The sequence below is a fragment of the Vulpes lagopus genome, chromosome 23 (assembly GCF_018345385.1).
Source record: "Vulpes lagopus strain Blue_001 chromosome 23, ASM1834538v1, whole genome shotgun sequence".
NCBI classification, from domain to species: Eukaryota; Metazoa; Chordata; class Mammalia; order Carnivora; family Canidae; genus Vulpes; species Vulpes lagopus.
In genome coordinates this window covers 41,937,438-41,956,093 of record NC_054846.1, presented here as the reverse complement: position 1 = coordinate 41,956,093, position 18,656 = coordinate 41,937,438, and the positions used below count along the sequence as shown (strand labels likewise).

General features: G+C 35.8%; 1 protein-coding gene across 8 annotated transcripts in view; it reads right to left on the bottom strand.

The window, feature by feature from the left end:
- PPP1R12A (protein phosphatase 1 regulatory subunit 12A) overlaps positions 1 to 18,656 on the bottom strand; it is a 138,185-nt gene that overhangs the window by 69,772 nt on the left and 49,757 nt on the right. For all 8 annotated transcript variants that reach the window (XM_041737878.1, XM_041737875.1, XM_041737870.1 and 5 more), the window contains exon 3: positions 4,124 to 4,242. In XM_041737878.1, the coding sequence (XP_041593812.1) occupies positions 4,124 to 4,242 (119 nt within the window). The remainder of the gene's footprint in view (positions 1 to 4,123; positions 4,243 to 18,656) is intronic.

The window sequence follows — 18,656 nt, the reverse complement described above, 5'->3', positions numbered from 1 at the left end:
ATTTCTTGCTTAGAGATCTTTGCTGCATCTAATGCCTATAAAATAGATATCCTTCACCATTTGGATTCAGCAAATGTTTTCAGGTCTCACCCTCCTACTCCTACTAATTCCATCCTGACTTTGTATCTCCATTCCTCTTCTAATGAGTTCTCCACACATGCAATGTCTCCAATTCCTTTTCTTTGCACACACTGATACTCTGCCTGACAGGACTTTTTTGTCCACCACCTCCTTTCTCTGCTAGGCAAACTCATTTTCTAATGTCATCACTCTGAAACCCATACTGACTATTGGAAGCAGTTAGTCAAAAGGCTTTTCTGTTCTTTGGCAACCTCCTGTCCCTATCTGTATTTTAGCACATAACACACTGCATTGTGAAGCTCTGTTTATATATCTGCCACTTCTGATATACTGTGAAATCCTTAAGAATAAAGATTCTCCTTCCTTCCTTTTTCTTTCCCTCCCTCCATCCCTTCCTCTCTGTCTTTTTAATAATACCCAGCACTCAGATCATTTGCTGGCACACTAGTCAATACTGAATGAATCATTACAATTAAAATCAGTCTTGCAAAAGCTTCCTTTATATACAAGGAAACCAAAGGAAAGAAATTTTCAGTACACCTCTATGACTTTCCTAGTTTATAATTATTGCTAATTTTAGATAGTATAAAAAAATTTAGTGTTTTTTTAACAGGAAATGGTCAGCTATCTATCCAGGCATTCATCAGAGCAAGATAAGGTAGTCTACTTCCTAGGTTGTGATGCTTTATATCTATTCTTCAGCTTCCTCAAGTCCTGAATATCTCATCACTCCAAAATGCCTGCCTAGAACATGCCTGTTAAAAGCTCTTCTGTGTACTTATTCAAGCACCAGTTGTCAACTACTTTTCCAATATGCTCTGTTTCTCCTGGGCCTCAGGGACCTTCAACTACCTATTACAATTCCTCAACTCTGGGGGATCCCTGGGTGGCTCAGCGGTTTAGCACCCATCTTGGCCCAGGGTGTGATCCTGGAGACCCAGGATTGAGTCCCATGTCGGGCTCCCTGCATGGAGCCTGCTTCTCCCTCTGCCTGTGTCTCTGTCTCTCTCTCTCTCTCTGTCTCTCATGAATAAAGAAATAAAATCTTTTAAAAAAAATTCCTCAACTCTACTTAGGCACTTAGCTATTAGCTTTGGCGTCTTAAGTTTTTTGTTTTGTTTTTCTTGAGAGAGAGAGAGAGAGAGAGAGAACATGCATGTGAGGTGGGGAGGGGGCAGAGAGAGGAGAGAATCCTAAGCAGGCTCCAGCCCAGTGTGAAGCCTCATGTGGGGCCTGATCTCATAACCCTGAGATCACAACCAGAGCCAAAATTGAATCAGATGCTTAACTAATAACTCAGCCACCAGGCACCCCTTAAGATTTTTTTTTTAAACACTTAGCAGTCATTATGAATTTTCCTAATCCAAGGAATAAAAATCTCTTTCCAAGGGACTAATTTAGTACTTTAGCTTCTACTCCTTTGCTTCTATTTCATGGTGAACCATACTTCATAAGAGCCAACCTTCTAAAACAATATCCCATACCTTTCCTTTAACAGACCTTAGAACACAGTTCTCTCCTGATAATACTCATTTAATTGCTGTCTAAATAAAAAAAAATAGGGATCCCTGGGTGGCGCAGCGGTTTGGCGCCTGCCTTTGGCCCAGGGCGCGATCCTGGAGACCCGGGATCGAATCCCACGTCAGGCTCCCGGTGCATGGAGCCTGCTTCTCCCTCTGCCTGTGTCTCTGCCTCTCTCTCTCTCTCTGTATGACTATCATAAATAAATAATAAAAAAAAAATAAAACAGGAGTTTAAATAAATAAATAAATAAATAAATAAAAATATATTGCTAACTATAATGGAATATAGTGGAAATCATGCAAACTTATTTATACATATTAATTTTTAATTGTGGTACAATACACATAATATAAAACTTACCATCTTAACATTTTAAAGTATGCAGTCCAGCAGTTTTAAGTACATTTACACTGTTGTGCAACCCATCTCTAGAACTCTTTTCATCTTGGAAAACTGAAATGCTACATCCATTAAACAAAAAAAGACCCTCATTCCTACCTCCTGACAGCCATCATTTCACTTATTTTCTCTATTAATCTGATTCTTGAAGTACTTCAGGTAAGTAGAATTATACAGTATTTGTCTTTTTGTGACGGTCTTATTTTGCTTACCATAATATCCTCAAGGTTCATCCAAGCTACAGTATATATCAGAATTTCCTTTTGAAAGCTGAATAGTCAATTGTATGTATATACCACAATCTGTTTATTCACTCATCAGACACTTGGTTTACCTCCATATTTTGGTTATGTGAATAACACTACTATAAATATGGGTGTACAAATATCTTTTTGAAACCTTCCTTTTAATTTTTTGAGTATATACCCCCCTAAAGAATTGCTAGATTATATAAAGATATTATATATACATATAAAACATAAATATATTATTATATACATATCTTGAGATACGATTCATGTATCATTTACAGTATCAGTGGTTTTTAGTATATTTGCAAAGTTGCGAAACTATTACTACCACAATCAGTTACTACTCATTGCTCCTAAATAATTCTATCCATAAATAATCATTCCTCGTCTATAAACTGATGTCTCTCAAATATATAGCTCTACTTCTGTAGCTCTCTCTATTCACAGATTCAACTGTTTAAATATCTAATCAGCAAAACATACTTGACACATTTGAAAATAAATTCCTGAACTTTCCCCACAAAACCTACTTTTCCCACAATATTCACATCTCATTTACACTTTCATTTTTGCATACTCTACCCTTTAATCACTCAATAATCCTCTGGACCAAACCTTCAAAATGTATCTAAAATCCAATCTTTTCTTATCACTTTGTCTACTACCACCTACTTCTGCTCTTACTTTCCTACAATCTATTCTCAATATAATAGCCACAGAGATCTTTCTAAAGTAAGTCAGATGTCACTCCTTCATCTCAATTCCTCCACTGGCTCCTACTTCTGTCTGCCTAAAAAGCCAAAGTCGTTTTTTTAGGCAGAGTCATTTTTTAAGGCAAAGTCGTTCCAACAACCCAAAAGGCCTTAATGTGATAGGGTTCACTGTTACCTCTGTGATATCATTTCCCTCTAGTCCCTTCCTTGTTTTGCCTATTTTAGTCAAACTAGTCTACTTACAGTTTCTCTGAATAACCATGTACCCTCCCATCCTTTCACTCACAGCTCCCTATTTGGAATGTTCTTTCCTTAGATGCATGGTTAGTTGCCTCATCTCATTCAGATCTTAGCTTAAAAACCCACTACTGAGTGAGGATTTACTGACCACCCTATTTATTTAGAAGATTTTATTTATTTATTCATGAGAGACAGACAGAGAGAGAGAAAGAGAGAGAGGCAGAGACACAGGCAGAGGGAGAAGCAGGCTCCATGCAGGGAGCCGGACGTGGGACTCAATCCTGGGTCTCCAGGATCGCGCCCTGGGCTGAAGGCGGCGCTAAACCTTTGAGCCATCCGGGCTGCCCTTGACCGCCCTAATTAAATTTGCAATGTATCTCATTCATCCTGTGCGCTTCCCCATTCTCTGCGTATTTTCTCTCCAAAACTTTTACTACCATAATTTTATGTCTGATCCTACAACTTATGACACTTCTTTCAATTTAAAAAGTATTAAAAAGATGTAGAATTGAGAATCCTATATTTTTCAAATAGACTCATACTACACATATTATTATCAAAAGTGATTTTTTCTAATCAAATTATGATTTCTCCCTCAATATCAACAATTATTTTATTGAAAAAATTCAATATTCAATATTTCAATAAATATTCAATTTACTGAAAAAGAATATCATATTCTTTTTAAAACAGTTTGTTTTAAAAGATTTTATTTATTCATGAGAGACACAGAGAGAGGCAGAGACACAGGCAGAGGGAGAAGCAGGCTCCCCATGGAGAGCCTGATATGGCACTCAATCCCTGAACCCCAGGATCACTACCTGAGCCGAAAGGAGACATTCAATTGTTAGAGCCAACCAGGTGTCCCTAAAACAGTTTTAAATGTTTCTTCCATTTAGGTTGCTTTTACATTACCTTGCCGATTAACTTCATTTTGAAGTAGCTCTTCCATTGCCTCCTCCTCAGCAATATCTAATGGTGTGTCTCCTTCACTGTTGACAGCTCCTACATGTGCTCCCTGACCAATCAAAAATCTATAAAATGAAAGGGAAGATAGTTAAGTAACGACAGTATCAGTAAGACTTAACCGCATAGCAAATGAGAAAAACTCCTATGTAAAAACAACACTAAAAACCAACGCTAGATGCATTAAGTTTTAAAGAAGTAGAGCATGTTTTATTTTAATTTATATTTCCTAATTTTTCAATAATGTACATATATTGCTTTAGTAATACAAAAATGTTATTTAATGATAATTAGAAAGTCTTTCATAGGATTTCATACTGTTTCCACTAAAATTTTTTATTAGCTCTATATTGACTGGTGGGCAAAGGGAGAGAGAGAATCCTCAAGCAGACTCCCCACTGAGCATGCAGCCCAGTGTAGGGCTTGATCCCAGGACCTTGAGATCATGACCATTTTGTAGCCTGATTCTTTTACATTATACTTGATAATTTATTGTAAACATTTCTTTCTCTATAAGGTAACATTTCATTTTTATGATCTTCATTAAATTTATAATCATAAAAATTTATAAGCAGCTCATGCTGCCCTTCCCCCTGCTTGTACACATGTGTTCTCTTCCTCTCCCTCTCAAATAAATAAATAAATCTTTTTAAAAAAAGAACTATTGCATATGGCATGAGACTGGAGACATGGAGATCAGTTAGGAAACTAGTCAATATGGAGGTAATGAAAAATTTTGGTGGAGACAGTCTGAAATGATACTATGAAAGACTTTTTATTTTTTTACAAAGTCATATTAGAATTCAGGCAACTTTTTGTTTCAGAGTTTTAAAAAATGTAATATAAAACTAAATGAGAACATTTATATACTATAAATTAATAAATGAGACCAGAGCAAAAGAGAAAAAAAAGATGTAAGTGGTATAATAAGCTATGCTACATGCCAGGAGAATACATAAATAATCTGCTAGCTAGGCAAAATATCAACCAAACAATTAGGCATCCTTATATGAAACACTTTTATTTTGCTTAGGCAGAAATCATTCATATGATATAAAAACAGAAAGGAGTACCTCAGAGTTGCTGCAGTGCTTGCAGCACAGGGAGCTACATGGGAAGCAGAGTCTCAAGGAAATACCAGGTCAAAGCCAAATACAGACAACCCAAAATTTATATAAACAGGAAGGATGTTAAGAGAAACTAACAAGAGTAAAGTTCCAAAACTACTCGCAGGAAACAGAGCCTGAAGCAATTCTTGAGCCCAAAGTTTAGGTATATGTATACATTCATACAATTCACAAAAATCTGCACTCCAGAACTGTCACTTGCAAATATACATTTTTTAAAAAGATATAAACAAACAAACAAATCCCATGGTATTAATTCTTAGCTTCCATGAATAATCTCAAAAAGCCATTCAAAGATTGGTTATGGGGGAAAAAAAACACAAACATTTAGGTTCTGTGTACTTTGAGTTAGGCTCCCAACTCTGCTTCTTGACAGCTGTGTGACATTCATTAGAATATTTGAAGCCTAATCTATGGACAAATTATAGGGCTGGGCGAAGTTTAAATGAGTTAATGTCTAAAAATAAAATAAAAATTCTATCTTTTATCCCGTCATGCAAAATCATCACACTTAGCAATGTTTAAAATAATGTGAAATAAAATAGTACAGACTATCTGGAATACCAGAAATTGACTGTGAGGGGCCCTCGAGATACTGAAAACAGATAGCTATATTTCCTTTAGAACAAAAAAAGCTGGGGTATTATAAGCAGCTCATGTGACTGCTAATTAGGAAACACATATTTATTTTAAGATTTCTTGGAAAGAAAAAAGCAAAGATTTCACATAGAAGTCCCAAATTGAAAGTCAGAAAATTGGGCTATTTCTCAGATGAGTAGTTTTTCTGGTATGCTTTAGAGAAGAAAAAGGAAAAAGAAAGAAAAGAAAGAAAAGAAAGAAAAAGAAAGAAGGAAAGAAAGGAAAGAAAGGAAAGAAAGAAAGAAAGAAAGAAAGAAAGAAAGAAAGAAAGAAGCAGTTTTATTGCCTTAACAATGGTTAATGATTTTCTCAAGCAATACAAATGAGGCCAACACTGGAGATGCCTACAAATGATGAAATTCTTTATAGATTATAGAAATAAAAAAACTTAAGTTGCCAGCTTCATTGAAATTTATAATAATGTAGCACCTTGAGCCAGTAAGTAATTTTGGATAAATTAATTAACCACAAAATCAAGACATGATCCACATGGATTTTTACAAAATTATTTGCACACGTCCTAATTTAAAAACCTGACAGACGGTATAGGATTCTTTTTGTTGTTGTTGTTTTTGACAGAGAGAGAGAGAGAGAGAGAGAGAGAGATAAGCAGGCTTCCCACCGAGCAAGTTAAATAGCGTGAAGTTCGATCCCAGGATCCTAAGCCAAAGGCAGATGCCTAACAACTGAGCCATTCAGGTGCCAAAAGGTATAAGTTCTTAACCAAGTTATTGGCTGCAACTTGGATATGGTACCTTAAATAAATTCACAGGATTCTGTCTGGGTTAGAATTATTTAGTGTTAATTGAATTTGGAAGACAAATTTTGACAGTCTCTATTAATTGTCTTGGATTATGAGTTTTGTAAAAAATCAATTCGTAGACGAGATTATGAGAAAAGGAAATGGTTTTCATTCAAAAAATTTAATCTTTTAAAGAAAATTGTCTTTAAAGTAGAAGCTAATGAGAACATAGGGATCAAAGAGAGAAGGGAGAAGACACTCCATCATCAAGAGCTGAATATATTTAGTGTTCAAATTTAATGTATATTGACTTTTTTTTACTCACTGTAGGGACACTAGTATCAAGAAGTCATTATAACCAATACGTGAACTTTTCATGTAATCAATACAGGAGTCTTTAAAAATCAGAAAGTGAGTACAGCCTTAAAAAAAAAAAAAAAAAAAAAAAAGGAGGGGATCCCCGGGTGGCGCAGCAGTTTTGTGCCTGCCTTTGGCCCAGGGCACAGTCCTGGAGACCCGGGATCGAATCCCACGTCAGGCTCCCGGCATGGAGCCTGCTTCTCCCTCTGCCTGTGTCTCTGCCTCTCTCTCTCTGTGTGTGACTATCATAAATAAATAAAAATAAAAAAAAAATAAAAAAAAGGAGGAAATTCTGTTACACAGCTGAACCTCAAGGTCTGTGCTAAGCATTAGAGGATAGTCACAAATGGACAAATACTATATAATTCCACTCATATGAAGTATCTAAAGGTATCAAGATAATAGAAACAGAAAATAGAAAGCTGGTTACCAAGGGCTTGGGGTAGAGGAAAGGGGAAATTAGTGCATACAATTTCAGTATTACAAGATGAAAAAGTACGTATCTGCTGCACAATGTGAATATATTTGATGCTACTGAATTGTACACTTAATGGTAAATTTAATATTATGTGATTTTACAATAAATTTTTGTTTGTTTATCAGAGAGTCAGAAGAATACCACTGGAATAGTTGTTCTTTGAAAATCAAAATGACTTCCTCAAAGTCATCTAATGACAGAATTATGAACTACCTGAACTTTTCAAAAATGGATAAGTAGAACATTATACTATTAAGAAGAAATATATGCTGTTTTCTTTGGTAGTCTCTGAGCAACAAAAATCCTAAAATAAGTATAAACCCTTAGGCATCTTCCGTGGAAGTGCATTTTGCTATTTCATTCTTGAAGTTCTATATCACAATGAAAAATAGCTGACCCATCACTTGTCATTTCATTAAATACTTTTCCAGCCGTGCATTCTTTCTCCTCTTCTGGGACTCTAATGTCAAAAATGTTAGGTCTTCATTATAGTCCCACAAGTCTCTAAGGGTCTATTCATTTTAATTTAGTCTATTTCCTCTCTGTTGCTTAGATTTGATAACTTCCATTGATCCATTTTTCAGTTCACTAATTCTTTCTTCTATCCCTTCCATTCCACTCTTGAGCAAACCCACTTTTATTCTGGTTATTAGACATTTTAGTTCATTCCCATTTGATTCTTCTTAATATCTTCTATTTCTTTGCAGACTTTCTTTTTGCTGAGATTTTAATTTTTTGGTTTCCAGTATGCTCATAATGGTTGAAACATTTTCATGATAGCTGGTCTATACTTTGTCAGATAATTTTAAGAGCAGTATCTCTGTCATTCCATGTTGGTCTCTACTGGTTGTCTTTTTTCATTAATTGGGGAATTTCCTTGATATGGCGATTGATTTTCAATTGAAATCTGAACACTTTGAGTGTTATGTTAAAAGACTCTAGATCTTGCCTAAATCTTCTGTTAGCTGGCTTTGTTTGGCTCTGCTGCAGCAGAGGAAGCTATGGAGGTGCCATTTCATTACCACAAGGTGGGGGTAGAAGTCTAGGTTCCCCACTCAGCTCCACTGAGGCCAGAGATGGGGTGGTGGCTCCTTGTTCTAGTTTACCACAAAGCCTTCACTGATATCTCCCTGGATGAAAAGGGTCTAAGTGCTTCATTACTACTACCATGTGGCTTCCGACTATAAGGTGAGGGAGGTAGGGATCTTTACTGGTGGGTGGTGGTGAAAGTATTCACTCTCCACTAGGCCTCTTCTGACACACCCCAGGAAGGAGTAGGAGCTGGCTGGTATGTAATCAGGTGGGGGGGGGGGGGGCTAGTTAATCATTTGGTGGGGATTAAAGTATTGGCTGGCTCTGGCCTAATCTGACATCACTGCAGTAGGACTATTGGGCGTACCTCAATATAGCCTGGTAAGGGTGGAGGTCTACACTCCCTACCTAGCCTTTGCCAGGTGAGGGCATGGGTGAGACTAAGGTTTTTTCTCTGTGGACTTTGCCTGGTTAAGTAGAGTGGTTATTACTATTTTTAAGTTTTCTGTCCTGCTAGGGTACCCCTCTCCCAGTATTTGGCTAAAAAGATTAGGCTTTTGTTGGGACTTTTTCTCTTTTTTTGGTGTGCCCATTTGTGCTTCTGGATTATCAGTGTTTTTCAGTTCAAAGATACATGAGGCAAAAAGAAAAGCTAGGACATTTTCTCCTGTGGGTCCTGTGATGTTTAGCCATCAGGCCTTCTCTTTCTACCTCTCAGAATCTTATGTTTTATATATAATGTTCAGGGTTTTTAGTAGTTCTTAGAAGGAATAGGAAAAACCACATCTTGTCTATCTCCCCAGAAGCAGAAATTCTCTTTTATTTTTAATTGTCAAATTGCAATGTTTAGAACATTACCGATTTTAACCACAATTATGTTACAGATATAATTAATTATGCAATAGCAAAGACCAGGCTAACACTAGTGAGAGAAATGAATATATCTGTGAAACTAGGGCCTATTTTTCAGTTGTCTAGGAAAATGGATTATCATTTCTTAAAAAAAAAGAATAAAAATGTGGCAAAGTATTTAAATTGTTTCTATTGTCCTTTACATATAGGACATCCTCAAGGTTCTGTCTTTAGCATTTCCTATTTCTCTCAATTACTCCCCAGAACCGTAGTTCTATACTTCTTTAATGATGCACTAACTCCTGAAAAGGCATATTTGTTTAATAAAATCGATTAAATGCACTACTGTCTTACTTTAATACTGCAACTTTCAATTCCCAGAGGCAAAAATCCTACTCACTATACAACAATTCTAAAATGTACATTTCCCTCACATTTTAACATCACTGAAATCTTCTACAATCAATGAATGCTATAATCCATGATATCTTACAATGGCTACTGGGCACATGGCACACACAACATGGTTGTGATTATATGTCCTCATGTGACCTCAGTCATAGCTATTTATACTATTTTCATTTCAGTCAACTTATGTGCATTGTTAGTACCTTATTCCTTGAACTTAAAATGTCTTCCTGGATGTCATCTTAAACTTTTGTTGATACTTTCCAGTAAGATCAAGAAAACATGAAAATCAAAATGGCTTAAAATAAAATCCCAAAGGCAATAAGAAAACATTCTTTAGTAATGTTGCATCAATGGCACTCTAAATTGCACAGAAAATGATACTGTGTGAAAAAAAACATAGGTGATTAAACACAAACACACACAGTATTATAGTTTCATTTTTTTAACCTTTTTTAGTTGGCATATAAAATAATGACAGTGATACAACAATGGCATCTTAAACTTCATGACATTCAGTATATGCATTATAAACACATTCAGTATATTCCTGGCTTCCTACAGCACTACGGTTAGCATGTCAATTAGGGCTTATTTAAAACCACATTCCACTACAATCTCTTCTCTGCTTCCCTCCCCTCCCCCCAGTCCTGCTCGTTAGATCTCTTAGTAAGTCTAAAGGCATCATTTTCCGAATTACAAAAGTCAGACAGGGAGGCAAAACAGTGTTATGGTTTAAAGTACAGACTTGAGGGATCCCTGGGTGGCGCAGCGGTTTAGCGCCTGCCTTTGCCCCAGGGCGCGATCCTGGAGACCCAGGATCGAATCCCAAGTCGGGCTCCCAGTGCAGGGAGCCTGCTTCTCCCTCTGCCTATGTCTCTGCCTCTCTCTCTCTCTCTCTCTCTCTCTGTGTGTGACTATTATAAAAAAAAAAAAAATAAAGTACAGACTTGAAAAGTTAGACTGGTGAGGTTCAAATCCTAGCTCTGGCACTTACTGTGTGTGATTAGTCTTTGATTCAAGTTTCCTCATCTATAAGAGAAGAATTATCATACAGGCCTACCATCACTCACCCAAACCCAAATTTCAAATGTTTCACATTTTAGAAAGATAATATTGCAGATTATGTAAAACCCCCACTAAATCTGAGGCAGTACTTCGTAACCAAACACATTAATATTTTTGCAGAAAATAAACATATAGTAAATGGGATAAACAAAGACTATAAATAGCTTCATATAAGTTTAGATCACAGTTTGCTGCCAAATGAGCCTACACCCAAATTTACAATTTGTTTGCCATTCTTCCAAGTTTTTGAGGTTTGTAATATTGCATATAAGCCTGTGGGACGGTGGTAACAACATGTTTTCATGTGATTGTTAGGATGACTGAAATAATATATATTTGAAGGACTTAGAGCAGTGACTAGCACATACTAAGCACTCAATGAACATTAACTATTATCAGGCATTATTACCACCTTTGGTTTTTCCTCCTACCTCACGACCTAGATCCAGTGAATCACACCAAACCATATCAATTCTATTTTCCAAATTTCTCTTAGACCTGCCCCATTTCCAATTTCACTACCATTGTAGAGATCTCTTGTCCAACAATACTAATCTGTGAAGAATGTTATTCCTAAAATATAGAGTGCATATCCCTAAAAATGCATCACCACTAAAGGTCAAACTTAAAAAGGCATACAAATTCTTCTATGCTGTGGCCTCAGTTCATCTTCCCAATCAAATCTGATCTCTCCATATACCTACTGCTAATGTTCTTTTTCCTGAAAAAATATGGCTCCAAAAAAACTTCTCTTATCCAATGGAATCAGAACCAGTATTTGCTTGGTTAACCAGAAAAGCTGATTAAAATAGGGAATCAAAAAATGTAATACATATATGAAAATAAGCACATGTAAATAAGATATTTACTTCAACACAGAAGGTACTGGAGAATGTCTCTAGTGACTTAAACCTATGCTACCGGGAAGCCCCGGAGGCTCAGCAGTTTAGTGCCACCTTCAGTCCAGGGCCTGATCCTGGAGACCCGGGATTGAGTCCCACGTCGGGCTCCCTGCATGGAGTCTGCTTCTCCCTCTGCCTGTGTCTCTGCCTCTCTCTCTCTCTCTCTCTGTGCCTCTCATGAATAAATAAATAAAATCTTAAAAAAAAAAAAAAAAACCTATGCTGCCTTTCTTGCACAAACCATATTCATAACGCATTTCCTAAGACTTTAAAGTTTCTTTAAAATGAAGCAAAAGTTGAAGTCAACAGGACAGCAAAGTACACAATCCATCTAGATCTTTTACTTTCAATCTTTCAGTTGTCTCAACCACATCTACTTGAATAGCAATTATATATGTATATAAAAGATTTATTTATCTACTTTAGAGAAAGAGTGAGAGTAGGGTGAGGGGCAGAGGGAGAGGGAGAGAATCTCAAGCAGATCCCCTGCTGAGGGCAGAGCCTGATGCAGGGCTCATTCTCACAACCCTGAGATCATGACCTGAGCCTAAATCAAGAGTTGGACATTCAACTGATGTAGCCACCCAGGCACCCCATCAGCAATTATATTTTTAAAGCCTTGTCTTTATCAAGTCTTTCAAAGTATTTGACTTTGTTATAGCAATAATTTTCTTTTTTGTACACATTTCATGAGTTTTGGGTTATCTAATAAATAATCAAGAATCAAGAATGATCAATAGTCAAGAATTGTTCAGAACATGCACAATTAACTTTTGGTAGGCTTGTAACTCATTCGGTGAAACTGAAGTAAGTTTAGGAGAAGTAGCCTATTTGCTGCAATGTTCAGTTTTAACAACTTTATGGGAATCAGTCATTATATTTTAACAAAGAAGTGGCAAATGTCAGTTAATAACAGTGGAGGCCAGTTAAAAGAGCTATACCATACATTATTTCTCATTCATGAATAACATTTTATTCAGACAGCTCCCAATTCTCACAGGCATAAACCCTGCCCACTGTTTAATGTAGCAGTTAATGTCACCTCCTCTAGAATCTTTCTCAATAATTTCTTCCTCAGTGTTCCTTTTACATGTCTTGGTCCCTTTCTTGTATGTAGTTTAGTTAACTAACTTCACATATAACTGTAAGCTTGAAGATTAGGAATGGAGCTGCAGCCATTTTTATATCTCACAAAGCCTAACACTACTGTAGGAGATAGTTGTAATATAATGAAAAGAATATCAGAATTTGAGTCCTGAGAAGGAAGGTTCAGTTCTGATTGTGAAATGGATGTGATACTGAACATTCCCATAGCATTCTTCAAAAAAGTAGTAGAAAATGATCTTTACAGTTTTAAGCAAACATACCATAAATATCTTAGATAAAATTTTAATATTTTCATAGAACCCTAGACTTAGTTTCACCTTCTGAGACTCCTGACAGAATACGTAATCTACTTTAGGCAAAGTATCATTCTTGACAAGCTAAGTAAATAAGAGTTTTATCCTCAAATATCCTCTTATCAAAGTACAACAAATGACTACTTTATTATCCTCTGTTCCTCTCATCTAGTTACATTTACCCTCACATCAAATGACATGATAATTTTTTTTATAAATCCAGGAGAACCAAGAGCTCAGCTATTTTTCATTAAAAGTAATGACCAAATATAGTATTTTGAATAATAACAATTAATTTATTTAATGTTTACTGAAGGCTAAATATGCTGTATATTGTGCCAAGTGTATTATATACATTATTTCATCTAATCTTCACAATAATCTCATAAAATAGGGATAAGTATTATTATTTTCATTTTACAGATCAAGACACAGAGGTTCAGAGAAGCCAGCAATTTGCCTAAAGTTAATAGCAATTAATTGACAGAGTTAAGATTAAAATATCAGGGATATTATAACATTTCTCATGGATGTGGTGGTGAAGTTTATAGATTTCTTAAGTTAGTTAAGAACTTCTGATTTTTTTATCCAAATAACAAAATTACTGAATTCCGGATACAAGATGCAACAGGTGCAGACTATGAAGCAAGATGTCTACTTTGTTGAAAGGATCAGCAAGGGGATCAAGGTGGCTAATAGAGAGTATGTGGAGAAGAGTGAAGAATATAAGACCACAGGAGTAACACAGAGCCCAAACTACAGACATGTAGGACATCTGGAATGTAGGAATTCTGGCTTCTACTCTGAATGCATTATGAATCCACTAGAAGGATCTGAATAAAAATGTGGTGCTATCTCACTTGTAATATTTTAAATGGATCATTCTGGTCACTTTGTGGAAAACAGATGGGGGGGGTGTGTGGGAAGAGGATGGTTATGGTTAGAATTTTTGCAACTATAATAATTCCAATAGAAAACAATGGTGTCCAAGATCAGGAAGAAATTAAAGCGGCAATGAAAATAGTCAGATACTGGATATATCTTGAAGGATAAACCAGGTGAAATCTTGAGGATTATATTGGATGTTTATGGAGTAAGGCTATAATGAAAGCCATAAATAAGCCACCACAAATATTTAAGAGTTATAATACCCTTAAATAGCTGATATTTTAATGATAAAGTGATGAAGCTCATGAAATTTTTTCCATGCTGTAAATAAGACCATGAAAATGTCACTGACTGTAATCCTACTAGCATTTTATAATGATATAAAATCTTCAATTGTAGCGGCTTTGAAACTACTACAAACACAAAAATATGTTAAATATACTAATTAAACACCATCTTATCCCATGTACTATAACACTACATAATGTTAAGCTTTATACAGGGCTAATTTTCTCTACTATTGAAAAATTTTACAGCAAACACGAAAGCTACTCAAGATAAAAGCACACCTAGGGATTCCTGGGTGGCTCAGTTGGTTGACTCTTGATTTTGGCTCAGGTTGTGGGATCAAGCCCTGCATCACTGGGTCCCACTCAGCACTGAGTCATTTGGGATCCTTTCCCTCTTCCACTCCCTTTCATACACTTTCTCCCTTTCTCTAAAATAAAAAAGTAAAAAAAAAAAAAAAAAAAAAAAAAAGAAAGCACTCCTAAACATCTGTGGTGGAAGCCTAAAAAAGAAATGTAGTGACAAAATGAAAATACAAAAAGATAACAGAATAATGGCATCAATAACCAAAATGTTAATAAAATGGTTTTATTATTCAAATACAAATTTTTTTACATAAACATAAAAATTCCTATGATTTGCAAAAATGAAAGGACAATTCCAAGGTCTAAAACTAGAGTCATTCAAACAAATAGCATTCATTGGTCAACCAAGAAGGACCGGCTGAATAAACTACAATGGCATACTACACAACAGAATACGGAAACCTAAACAGAACAATGAGAACTAGCTTTATATACTCCATTATATAGTGATCTCCAGAATAGACTATTAAGTGAAAAAAGCAAGTGAGGAACTATGTATATAGTATTCTAACATTTACCTACAAGGGGAAATAATATTTTAAATGATACTTGTGTTAAAAAACAAACTGATAAATAAAACTGATAAATAAAATATTAAAAAAATAAATAACTGGGATAAAATACAAAATTTGCGAAACAGGAAGCAGGATGGTAGAGCAGGGATTGCCATTAGAACTCAGTATTTTACGTAAATTATAAAACAAAATTAAATTTAAAAAAGCAAACTCTAAAAAGTAAATGAAATTAATAACGAACCCAAGAGTATATCTAGTTGGTGGCATAACACACAGAAAAGAACTATTTCAAAGAACTATTTTGTGATTTCAACACACGGTAATTTGACTGTATATATCTGAAGTAGGATTCCTTAGGACCAAAAGAAATGCCCCCATACAAAACTTCAAACTGCTTTCAGTAATCGGTATTGTTGTTGTCAGTGCTATTGTTGCTATAAGTAGTCTATTGTATATGTAATATATAATGAAGCAAATTAGTAATTGTGGAAATGGAACAAAGGGAGAAAGGAAAAATTGATACACGATACAAGAGGGTAAAGGAAAACACCTTGGTGCCAAATATGAATTTGAAGCAGTGACCAACTCAGTAGCAATGAGCACTTCTAAGGAACAGGGCTCCTTGGAGAGAGGCAGAGACACAGGCAGAGGGAGAAGCAGGCTCCCTACAGGGAGCCTGCTGCAGGACTCAATCCTGGTACCTCAGGATCACACCTTGAGCCAAAGACAGATGCTCTACCACTGAACCACCCAGGTGTCCTCCTGTGGTCTTTTCTGTGTACATGAACTAGGTGTCTCTTTTTGCATCCAAATTTCCTCTTCTTATATGGAAACCAGTAAGACTGAATTAGGGCTGACCCTATGGACCTCATTTTAACTTAATTATCTCTTTAAAGGCTGCATTTATACAGTCACAATCCAAGGTTCTGGGGGGCTAGGGCTTCAACATATAAATTATGTTGCAGACACAATTCAGCATACCAAAGGAAGAGAATGAAGTTAATGCATACATTTCAATACCTGACCCATCAGTATTTAGCAAAACAATGCACATACTGAGCATTAACATCATACTCCCCAAACTCACCTCCGTTACTGTTCCTCTGGAGTTACTCTGGAGAAGGGGCAGTATTAAACAATCTCTATTTTTAGTTTTTCCTAAGACTTCTACCTTATTCAAAGCAGGGAGAGGTTGAGAAGAATTATTTTGGTGAAAAGGTAAGATAACAGCCAGAAAATGAAGAGCTATCACAAATCAGATGTGAAATTGTTAAATGTCTAAAAACTAACTGTAATCTCATACTGTTTGTTCTATCTCCGCCGGAGCTCAAAATTTATTTACTTTTTTGGTAAGATTTTATTTTTAAGGTAATCTGCACACACAATATGGGGCTCAAACCTTGAGGTCAAGAGTTGCATACTCCACAAACTGAGCCAGCCAGGTACCCTCAGAAGTAAAAAATTCAGAACTCACTGTATCCAAACCATCCTCACAACTTCAGAGTAAACTATGTGTGCTTCATTGTTTGTTTCATCTCTCATTTCAATAGGGATGAATTAGAACTATTCTGTGCATGATGCAGTTCCTAAAGAATCATGTAAATAAATATCTGATGCATTGTAGAGATGATGAATTAGCCAGGAATATCCAAAAAGTTTTTGGAAGAAGTGACCCTTACATAACTACATTTGAGAATCTGGTAGGAGCTGGTCAAGCAAAGAAATAAGGCAAATGAACCAATTTAAGAAAAGACTCATTAATATGAATCAGCAGTACATGCTGGGGAATTAAAAGTAGTCCAATATTGAAGACAGTGAAAAATATGGAAAGTGTTAAGAGAAACAGAAGTAGGAAGAAGCCAGATTATTCCTGTTGATTGTATAAATAATATTAATCATTGAGGCCACATAGCTTGGCCAGGGGCATAAAGTTAGTGAATGGCAGAACCAGGATTTTTAACAAATTTAACTCCAAATACTTCACTTAGCAGTGACCCAACTTTCCTAGGTCATTACTGTTTTATAACTATTATTTCTACATCATTATTAACAGGGCTTTCTTTTACCCTATAAACACTGTAACTTGGGGATATCTTCACTCTATCTCTTAAGCCACTATGCTATACTTTTCTAAACCAAAGAAAACATTAGTGAGACTAACTGGTGGAACAGATAATGTTGATAAAAATAATGGTGTATCTGGAAGGGTTTTGGACTATCATCACCTTAACAGATAATCCAGTCAATATCTATCAGAGTTAAACTGTCTTTTATAAATATTGTCATTACTTTAAAAAGTCCAAAAGAGCAAAATAGAAAAAGTCATCATTCTTCTACATTTAATTTTGTTCAAAGACACTACAGATTTAAATACTTCAGTTATACTACAGCCATAAATTCAAACTGCCTAAAGAAAAGTAGTTACATCAGCAAAACTCTAGTGAGCCTTGGCCAAATCAAGTTACTTTTGTTTGGACAAGTCCTATGAAGCACTTTGTTCCACAGCCTACCTTCTAAAAAATGAAAAGTTGTAGTTGTTCCATTGAAAATATGAACACCTGCAGCAGACTGCTTACCCTTCCTCATACTTCTTTACTGACATGTAAAACACTGAATATGCCAAGTACTTGCTTTTCCCCAGGTAGACATGGGCAAGTGACCAAACCCAGGCCAACACAAATCCCTGAAGAGGATATGTGATGTACTCAGAGGACTCTGAGAAAAATTCCTCTCTCTGGAGAAAATAATTTTCATTCCCCACTCTTTATTTTGCTTTCAGATGTGCATATGTAAAAACACTACTGAGGAGTTGAAGCAATCATCCTGCAACCAGGAGGGGACAAGGCTAAGAAAAAAGTTCTTATTTTGGAAAGGCAGAAGAAGAAAAAAACTGAAAGATCCCAGGCCCTTGGGTGATATCACCAAGCAGTTTAATAAACTTGAATGACCTTCATCTAAACTATATTATATACCATCAAACAAGGATCCTTACTCTTTAGGTCATTTTAAATTTGATACTGTTACTTGCAGCTAAAATCATCCCAACCAACACAGTGGGTTATCAGTCAAGTGGAGGAAATTATTCCGGATGATTATCTTTTCCAACTCAGAAGCATGAATTTTAAAAAGGAAACATAGGGATTAAACATTTGAAGAAAAGGTTGAGTTTTCATTTCCCATGAGAAAGTAAACAAGATAATGGTCAAAAGTTAATATATACTGAGTACTTACTATATGCCAGGTACTTTGTTTAATGGATTCCTCAGTTAATCCTCACAACAAACTAGGAAATACTATTCCCATTCTATAGGAAACAGAAACATTCATAAATTAAGCAACTTGCCCAAGGTCATACCCCTTGAGAATGGAGGAGGAAGTATTCAAAATTCACATTATTTGACTCCAGAACCCGAGTATC